The 10,356-nt window shown below is 38.0% G+C and overlaps 2 protein-coding genes across 2 annotated transcripts; both read right to left on the bottom strand.

Annotated features, from left to right (window-relative positions):
• Positions 1-1,631: 1,631 nt before the first annotated feature.
• Positions 1,632-4,041, bottom strand: LOC115633113 (phosphate carrier protein, mitochondrial). The gene is made up of 4 exons (XM_030530498.1): positions 3,908-4,041; positions 3,163-3,634; positions 2,683-3,023; positions 1,632-2,612 (listed from the first exon to the last, which is right to left on the bottom strand). Exons 2-4 carry the CDS (start codon positions 3,580-3,582, stop codon positions 2,255-2,257), a joined length of 1,119 nt encoding a protein of 372 aa, XP_030386358.1. The 5' UTR covers positions 3,583-3,634; positions 3,908-4,041; the 3' UTR covers positions 1,632-2,254.
• Positions 4,042-4,584: 543 nt separating this feature from the next.
• LOC115632671 (putative serine/threonine-protein kinase haspin homolog) lies at positions 4,585-7,774 on the bottom strand. The gene is made up of 6 exons (XM_030529905.1): positions 7,615-7,774; positions 7,266-7,540; positions 6,478-7,205; positions 5,374-5,577; positions 5,021-5,316; positions 4,585-4,964 (listed from the first exon to the last, which is right to left on the bottom strand). The coding sequence occupies exons 1-6, from the start codon at positions 7,698-7,700 to the stop codon at positions 4,748-4,750; spliced, it is 1,806 nt and encodes a 601-aa protein (XP_030385765.1). The 5' UTR covers positions 7,701-7,774; the 3' UTR covers positions 4,585-4,747.
• Between the last annotated feature and the right edge of the window lie 2,582 nt (positions 7,775-10,356).

Genomic DNA, 10,356 nt, shown 5'->3' with positions numbered 1-10,356 from the left:
ACAAATGCGAAATAATACAAGCAAGAAATTAAAAAATCATCACATTTTTGTTTGTACGAGTAACTAACAAGATTTTAAACTCAATACACGTACACTGCAAAAAGATCCAAAAGATATGTGTTGTTTTTTGAGTGTGATCCCCGACTAGAATTTTACAATTAAGAAGCCAATGTGTATATGAGAACCGAATTGTACATAACACAACAACAAAAACAAAAAATGAAAACAATATACCAGAAAATTGCCTGTTAAATACATTTATATATGAATTTAGTTTTATAACCATTAGCAATAATTTATTTTTGCGTAGAGCCTAGTGGTTATTTAGTTGTAAGCGCCAAACTGACGATTTGTTGTACAAACACAGTAAAACAATTTCTATATACTTTAGTTTTAAAACTTAATTGCAATAAAACATTGCATATACATACATATACATAAACATATATACATATATATATATATATAAGTATATGCAGTGAGAACTACGACATAAAGAGCCATTACTATATATACTGCGCTCGTTGTTCATAAAAAACTACAATAAAAGTATATTTAAAAACAAATGATGGTAATTTTTATTTAATTTGTCAAGTTGGGGGCAAAAAATTTGAAGAAACAGTAAATGCAGTTTTTTTTTATTCATTCCCAGAATATGATGTGGATTGATTGAAAATTCCAGATTTTTCGGACAGCCTTTGTAGCCTCTTTTCACGCCTTTGGAGTTCGAATTTTTTAAAAATGTTTCGCATGAAGTTCATTTGGTGTCCAAATTTGAGCGTCGTAGCTCTTATGTGTCTTAAACCGCAATAAGTCATTCAGTCAGGTGAAGAGTTACCAGAGAATATCCAAAATGTTTCATCAGCAAACTTAACGTTAACCTCAGAAGAGACAACTTCTTTTGGGCTTAGAAGGAGAATGAACAGAAGTATTTAGAGATTTCATCATAGGATGCCCATTTTACAAAAAAAAAACAAAACTGTTTAGAAGATATGTAATAAGCCAGCTACATAATATAGTTTGATCCGATTCAATTATCATTTCGTATGCCAAACAAATATTCAGCATCCAATTTAATTTATAATAGTATCTGTAGAATTTCTTTAATTTTAAAACCGGATTCAACGCAATACAATTCCTATTATATTTTATACGTAGTATACGATCATCTACATCATTATTGTATTAAGACCTGCTTGGTCAGTAAATTCCAATAACTTATCAGCTTTGAGGAGGGAGGAAATTGTCAATTTCTAATTTGTGGACCTTAACAAATATGTATAGTACCCACATAGCTAGCCCTTTTGCTCATCAGTTACTTAACTCGTTGCTAAACTAATTTAATTCGTAAATATATTCATTTCTTTTAAGCGCAGTATTTCCTCATTTGTGCGCTGAATTTTTCGAGTACCCTATCTTAGACATGCGTACAATAACTTACCTGTTTTGTTCAAAAAACATATACATGCATACCTAGATTGTTGTCATCATTAGCTTTTAATTGGAAACAAATTGCTAAGCACTGTCCACCTGTATTCGCATTCTCTTCGTTTCAAAAACATTTTCAATTGTTGCTAAACCGGTTTCCACAACACCTATTATTATCAATTAAATGCATTTTTAGAGTAGGATTTGTTTTATAAGTTAATTTATTTAGTGGGACTTTTTGGGTGATCCTTGGGTCATACATTTTAGCTCGACTTGCTATAAGAGACATTTAAATAGTATGTATTTTAGTTTTGCATAATATCGCGTGCTATTCATTCATCTAATTGGCCTCTAACAAAGAACAATCATTTCAATAGTGAAACAACATACAAACATACTTTCTAGCTTTTGGAAGTAAGAATAGAAGCTATATATATATATATATGTAGACATAATTTGATACATACATAGATAACAATATATATATGCATATTATATCAATACTAAAAACTTGAGTGTAGCTTAATTACAAAAGTTTGTAGAATGTGTGAAAAGAATTGCAGTTATGTGAAATGCATGAAGTAATTATAGAAGAATATTGGAATGGTCATGTGCCAGAAAATGCGCATAACATATAAGAAATAGACCCGAAAGTACAGTGTATGTCAGTTTCGCCAGCCAGCGCTGATGTTGCCGTGACTGATATCCTGGTTGGTAGTGCCCTGCCGTAACTTGCTTTGCTAATTGTTGACTTAAATTATAATTTAACATTGATGTTTTGCAAAAATTTCGCTGCAGTTAAAATTGAGTACGGATGACGGGCAGTTTACTTGCCGCCTTCCTGTTTGGCCAGCTTGGCCTTCAGCGAGGCGGGCATCTCTGGTGGTGGTGGGCGGGGAATGCCCAGAGCGACCTTGACACCGTCATAGATGAACCATTGCAGCGCGGTCAGTGTACCAATCATAATGATACGTGGCGTCAAGCCATTCCACATGCCTCTGAAGCCAAGGGACTTGGCAACACCCAAAGCGCTGGCACCCTTTGTCTGATTCAGCTTCGATACAACCACATCAGCTGGATGTGAGACAATGGCGCAGAAGACGCCAGCAATGTAACCGGCTGCGAAGGTAACAATCAGCTGTTCACCCTTGGAGCAATCAGCACGTGGCTTGGGCACGACGTATCTAAATTAATTCAAATAGGCGTTAATTAAATTTAAACACTTTCTTTATAAATGCCCTTGTTTGTACGCACTTGTAGAGCAGCTCCACGGTGCGCTCGAAGCAAGCGAACTTCATCATGGTGTATGGGATTTGACGCATCCACAATGGCACCAGACCCTTGTAGAAGGCATTCACACCCTCCTCCTTAAGCATCTTGGGCACAGCCTGACGGAAGTTGTCGGCAAAGCCGGGCACCGTCTGGATCTTGACCTTGGCAGCCTCGAATGGCGCCAGGGCGATATCGGCAAAGAATTCAGCCGAAGCCGATGCCAGCAAGTAAAGGGTGGTGCGGTACAGATAGGAGTTCTCCTCACCCAAAAGTTCGGCATACTTTACTTTGAACACTTCATACAGACCGAATTTACACAGACCCTGTAATTAATAGCAGCAACAAAAAACACAAAACAACAACAATGGGTTAATGAGGTTTGCATTTGTTATCATGTGAGAGAGAAGGTTTGTCATGTTTCTGAGATTACGATAGGCCGCCTTACATAATTGGCCGACTTACCTGTGCAGAGTAACCCAAGAGGGTGGGGAACCAGCCCTTGGCCAGGCCACGAGCGCCCTCCTCCGCAATGGTGACCTTGAAGCCATGAATTAAATTCTTGTACTTGGCTGGATCCACCTGCAGGCGGCACTTGACCAAATCGAGGGGCACCACAAAGGTGTGTGTTGTGCCGCAGCTGAGAATGCCACCAATGCCGCAGAGAGCAAAGTATTTGCTGCTGCCAAATTCGCAAGAGTCCTTGTGGGAGACTGGCGTGGGCGTGGCGGCGGCAGCAATTTCACGTCCAAGCACCGGCGATGGCTCCGCCGCTGCAGGTATCAATGGTTTTGCGGGTGCACCATCGTCGCATTGCACGCGTGGGAGGCTGAAGGGTGTGCGGAACGGCGAGTTCTTGGCAGTTTCAAAGAAGTTGGAGAACATGGCGATGATTGTTGTTTCTATTGTTCTTGTTGGTGCTGCTCCTGATAACAATCTGCAAAGACACAAATAATTAACATACTTATTAACGATCGCTCATCTAATTTAATCAGCTGCTCAAGGTTCGTCACGGCACTCGACCACTTTTTTAGGTTACATAATGCCGTGTAAGATAGAATCGCGACGAGCAGAAAAATTCGCAAATTCTGCCGATTTTGCACTTACACTAGTAATTTAGTAACATATTACGACATAGCAATTTACAGACTACTAGATTTGATTACTATATCTTTTTCTTATGCAATTCTAATGATTTTTTCACACTTACAATATTTCTCAGCTCCGAGTTGGCCCGTGGCGAGGGATTCAAAGAATGAGCAATCGAAAAGGGAGACGACGCTTGCACATGTGTGTGTGTGTGTGTTTATGTGTATGTATGTCGCGTGTGTGTGCATGGCAGACTGCCAGGCCGCACATTTCGGTCACGTGTTGGCTGCCGATAACTATTTCGATAACTCGAAGATATGAACTAAGAAACTAGTTCGATTACGTGCGTTTCGTTTTAGGTAATTAAAATTATTTCTTGTTATTGTATTTGTTAGATTTTGAAAGTTTTACATTAAATGAAATGTTTACGTAGAACAATCGAGCTAGGCATTTTTTTTCATACTTAAGCCGCATAATAATTAAAAATTTTATTTCGTTTTTTTAACAATTAACACAAATTGAAATCGTAATTATATGTCTAAAACAAAATAAATCCGATTTTGTATTTACTGTAAATGCTTAACTTCTTTCAGCTGATTAATATTTAAAAAGGTAAAGCTTTAAATAAAATATAAAGGCTGTTTGTATTTTTACTAAGACTTGTTTAATGTATGTACATGTTTTTTTCAGCCAAAATAATAAACTGAAAAACAATAATAAGCTGAAAGAAACAAAATTATTTTATATTTCTCTATTATTTAAAAGCAAAGAGAACGCACAAGATCAGTTTTTCTTTTTAACATTTTCATGTATCGTTTTTTAATATTTTTTAATTCACAGAGATCATTTCATGAAATTAATCTACAAATTGTTTTACAACTATCAAAATATAAACGTGAATTTAAAGTACAAAATAAACGCAAATACTTCAAGGGTGTCCAGTAAAAAATATAAAACTATATTATGTAAGCACTTCAACTAATTTCCGCAAGGACTTCACACAATGCGCCGCACTCTCAAACGTTAGCATACGAGTTTGCAAATCCTTCAGTTTCTCCATATACGTGTGATGAGTTTTGGTGTTGATGCTTCTATATTTCACACCGTCAATTAGTTTGGCAGTCACATACGAGAGCCACATTACATTGGTTTTCGGCGAGAATTTGGTCCAATCGTTTCTAAAGAGAACGTTAAGTAAGTCTTTAATAATTAAAGAATAATGGGGATTACTCACCCGAGCTCTTCACGCATCATGCGATAAATGTCATACTGATAGTCGCCAGTGGCTGCAAAGAGCTCCTCATCGCTGGACAGGTCGTTGTAATGGCAACAAGTGTCGAAAGTAATCCTCGACAAGGTGTAATCAATTATTGTTAATCTCAGGCCCTTTGTGGGCACCGTCAGGCTAATGCCATTGAGTTTGTAGCTCAATTGCTTCAGAGTCGTCGGCTCGATGAGTATGTTGCCCCAATGCAAGTCTCTATGCTCGAACTGATAGGCCTCCTCGCCAACAGCCAGGGTCAGCATAATCTGAAGAGATAGAGAAATAATAAGAAATGCTTTTGGGTATTTAGCTGAGTTAGTTACCTGCTGAAGGGCATAGTAGGACTGTTCGGCATTTGTAAACGTAAATGTGGACATGTCTTGACCCGCAAATTTCAACTCTAGCACCACAAAGAGCTGATCGTCCATGAATACTTCGGGATGATCATTTTCCGATTCTTTCTCGTCGTCATATTTCTCCCAAAGCTCCAGTAAATGTGCGGGATATTTCCCTTTGACTAGGCAGACCTAAAAATACACAAAATTTATTATGTTGGAGTGTTACACTCAGAGAAAATGTTGCATGAAATTAATCTAAAATGTAACGCAATTAAAGTTATGGCATAATTTTGAAAACATATAAATTATTTGCTTCCAAATTTGTTTTTTTTTTCCTGCAGGGTTTGAAGAAGCAGTTCCAGAAAACTATATTTTATTACAGAATTATAATTGGTGTTAATTGAAGAAACATTTTATTTATAACATGCTTGTGGAATGTATCAAATTTGTGTGCAAATTATTTGCCTATCTGACCATAAATTAGCATTAATTTGTCCAACAAAAGATTATTTGCAATCATTATTTTTTACATTTTATTTATTTACAATCACTCTTAAGACAATAAGTAAATTTAGGTAGTTTATTTTTTTTTTAATTAACAAGAATAGAGACTTTCCAGTAAAAAAGGAAATCGAATGTTTCAAAACGAGTGAAATAAAATTAAATCATAATAACAAATTTCCATGACATACAAAAAATGAGTTTGAAGGTCTAATAAAGAGCTTGCAGAAAATCTATAGAGAATGTACTTTTGAATCAAATTGTGCAATATCTAGCCGAAAACATATCGGAAAGAGTTTTGTTGCAATTTTGCAGAATTCTACCGATTATTTCCCTGTTATTTATTTAATATATCAACAAATGATTCAGTCAATACAGTTAACTAATATTAAGTTATAATTTAATATTAAAAAAATAAGAAAGCCTCAATAATAACTATACAATAATGTCTATTAATGCCTCCGACACGTTGGGGGAGTTTTATTTGCCATTTTTGCCAGCTATGGCCCGATTCACAGCCATATGTTGTCAGAGACATTATGTGATTTAGATCACTAAAAAAATTGATTGTGATTGGAACTTCCTTACCTTGTAAATATCCACAAAGCCGGCTGTGGAATTCGTTTTGTTGGTTCGCAGATTGCACATCTCCTTGGATATAATAATTTCGGGTAGCATCTGTTCATAAGTCTTCTGCGCCTCTCCATTGATCTCAAGAGAACCCTCAATGGGTATAACTTTCAGGACTACATCGATTTTTGGCCTCTTTTTTACAGTATATTTGAAGACTTCGCCATAGACGCCTTCGCCAATTTTGCAGCTGTTGGGCATTTTTGTTGCCGCATAGACGTCGACGAAGGGCAATGGCTCGCTTTGTTCGCAATATGCGAGCAAGCGCTGTTCATGACTGATCTGCTCAATGGGCTCATCCTTGATGTAGATCGATTTGCGCCGTCCAGGCACGTTAAAGATGACGCCTACGCATTCCACTGAGCAGTCACTGGCGGGTGGGCAAGCAGGCAAAGATTTCTTGGGACCAGAGATACGCGCCGGCTCTTGCGCATGCGTGCGTCGCCAATGACAGAGCGATTTGCGCCACTTGCCCGGCTGTAGAATTAATGAGGAACGACTCTCCCTTCCATTCTGATCGGATGTGGCTTTGGAACGTCTGTGCTGCTCTAAATTTGTGGACTGCGACATATTCCGGCGATTCTGATCAGAATTCTTTTTGGAGGGTCGCCGCTGCTCTGGCGTTGCGGGCACATTACCAAAGCAGACGCGCTTGCGTGGCAATGGCGGCTCTTCAGTAACCGGCACTGTAATGGGAATGAGATGTGATGTTGAGATGTTGTTGTTGAGAAATGCTAGAAACCTACATTTGGTGACTACTTGTTGTGCCGTGCTTCCTTTGCGTGATACCAGCTTGGTGACTATGGGAGATATGCCACAATTGAAGAGTTCTGCGGACACACGCTTGGCACAAGGTGTGGAAATAGACGTGCAGAGTTGAAAATCGGGGGGCTTCAAGGATATGGATTTTTGGTTGGGAACACTGCTGATAACTATGTTTGGATTGCTATTTTCCACGCTGGAGTCCATGTTGAAAGAGGCTCGCACATCCCGCTTGAGAATGTTTAGCTCCCGCAGATGCCTGTGTATATTTAAATTTTAACGAAGTTTCAATTTGTTTACAAAAATGGGCGCGCATTGTTGTTGTTGGCTTACGGTATGGGATCCAGCAGTTTGTCAAAGGAATCTTTCCATGCGTCATCGGGTAGTGTGTGGTCCAAGCTTCGATGGCTCACAGACATAGTGTGGTGCAATAAAAGTTATTCAAAAATATATAAATTCGCGTCTATTTGTTTGTGGAGCTGGAGCGAGTCGTCAGAGCGATATGTTTGCTTGACTTGCTTGTCATCGCTAAGGCGTTCGAGTAGCCAACTGTTGGTTCTTATTCTTGCCATCTGGCAACCCTCAAGCGGTAACCAACAAATGCCATCACTTTCGCTGTGGCACAAAACAGCTGAACGCGTCGCGCGCTTTTTCCGTTTATACTTGTAGTTAGTTTAAGCGAATTTGAACGGTGTATTACATATTTATTCAGTTTAGAAGTCCGGTCGCTCACATTTATGTGCATTACGTACTTTAGTTGCAATCACAATTGCAAACCGGCTTTTCTCATCTCGCATCGAATAGCAACCGCAAAAAAGAAGAAGAACAAGGATTACCATAAAATCAACCGTAAAGGGCAACAACAAAAATTATGGCGCCACCAAAAAGAAACAAACATCGAAAATATTTTGTTTTTAATGCTGTTACTAAGAGCAACACATGCTCCTTCGGAATTTGCGGAAAAATTGTCATTTGCCGTTTAATATTTACAAGGTACATTATTCAATTTCAAATACATATGTATGTATGTAATTAACCCCGCTCCGTCATCCTTCGTCAAAACGACGACGCGAGATTTTAAGTCGCAACGACACTGACCATCAGGTCATATGTCATATGTATTTATATATAAGTATAGCGAATGAAAATAGGTCTACTAATGGATAATCGTATTTATATACAGGTTTTTTATTTATTTATTTATTAGAGATAGAATCAAAGAACTCGGTTCTATTGTTATTATAATATAATGATCAAATACAGTTAAGTACATATATTAAGGTAACTAGTCAGGTTTCTATTAGCACGGCTTGTACATTGATATCTTAAGTTCTATACATATTTATATACATACATTTTGTTTTAGAAACCGTCCCATTCTAACCGTCTAATTCTATGATTTCTAAAGTAATATTTGAGATAAGGGAGATGGGGTCTGAGTTGGCTGGGAAATTGTTTCAATACTATATTGATAGGTTTCTTTATGGTCGGCTCGATGTAGGGCTTATTTGGATATATTAGTGCAAGCTTCGTTGGAAATTTGGCTATTGGGTCAGCTTTTTCTGTGCCTGTTTGAGGATTCATAACAATTTCTTGTGGACTTTAGTGATGACGATAATATTCCAGCAAATATCGTGCTTCCCTGGCTTTTGAATGCATAATTTTATTGAGTATCGGTATTATTTCAGCAGATCATACGGTTGAATTTTCAATAAGTTTTTTTTTTCAATTAAGATGAAAAAGCCTGTAAAAGTGCAGTCAGTTCGTGACTGAGTTGTGAGTTCCCGAAACCCTGAATCGATCATCAATTTAATTTTCTTTTTATTAAAATTTTGCTTTGAGTTTTATATGTTTATTTTTGTAATTTACGTAATTATTTTACACACAGGTACACGGTATTTCAAAGTCGAGGCAGCCGACTTTAACTTTTTCACTTGGTTCTTTTTCAATGTTGTTTATTTTATGAAATTTGTATAATTAGTCTACATATAGGTACAGGGTATTTTTTTTTTTAATGTTTTTTAAAATTTGTTTTCTTTTATATTTAATTTCCCCGTTTAAAGGGGAGTGTTTTAAGACCCATTACGTAGCCGTGTTGGACCAAAAAATCCGGCATAGGCCCATTTCTAGTTTTCGTTTAGAACTCAACGGCCGTACCGGGTAGTAGGATGTTAAAGGGCATTCGCACGGCAATTCAATCGTTTAATTTAAGATTTTATTTAAGATAATTTATTGAAGAAATGTCTCCCTTTATAAACGACACAAACAAATTCGGATGCTCTTGTGTAGGGTATACGAACAGCTGTCTCCAGCGACTGATTGGGTTTCGCAACAGCTGAGTGGGACCGGCCCACTCAAAACTTGAGCTTAAAGTCGCGTGTTAAGTGTGTAACTCCAATGCAGTTTAATGCAGACCCTCTCTCTCTCTCTCTTGCCTGCGCTCTCACTGCTGTAGTAGCTCTCTCTATTTTGTGTGTTTCGCTCCCACGTGCGCTCAATCGCTGGCTGCGCTTTGGACTTTTTCTAAGCGGCTTAAACCAACAGCTTTCGCGTTGACCACAGGTTTATTTATTTGTTGTTGCTTTTTTGTATTGTTTTTTTTTTTTTTTGAGTCAGGTTTGCTGCGCTGTTGTTGTAGTTGTTGTTGTTGTTGTTAGTGAGTTTGCTGCTGCTTTTGTTTCTGTTTTTTCTGCGTGTTCGCTCGCTGTTTGCTGTTCGCTGCTCGCTTGTTGGCCAGACGCGCGCCACAGTTTGAGTTTGGTTCGTTGCGCGTTCGCACACGCGCGCGCTTTTTCTTCTCGTTCGTCTTTTTGTCCGATCGTCGTCTCCCGTCTGTACGGCGTGGCCAGAGTTTTTCAGTTTTGGCATCCGAAACATTTGCAACGTGTTGCGAGCAACGCGGCTAATTTTAAGGCGGTGCAAAACCTACAACAACAACAGCAATACCATCATCATCATCAGCAAATAATTGAGCAATTAAAGCGAATATAAGCAAAGTGCTTCACATAAAGTGCGCAAAGTTTTCGTAAAGAAAGTGCAAACAGTTTACGTTTCTTCAAAATTGTTGCTACTACC

This window comes from Scaptodrosophila lebanonensis, unplaced genomic scaffold, assembly GCF_003285725.1.
Source record: "Scaptodrosophila lebanonensis strain 11010-0011.00,11010-0021.00 unplaced genomic scaffold, SlebRS2 tig00001415-arrow-pilon, whole genome shotgun sequence".
NCBI lineage: Eukaryota > Metazoa > Arthropoda > Insecta > Diptera > Drosophilidae > Scaptodrosophila > Scaptodrosophila lebanonensis.
Note: the sequence above shows the minus strand (reverse complement) of the source record. Positions and strands in the feature narration are given on the sequence as shown.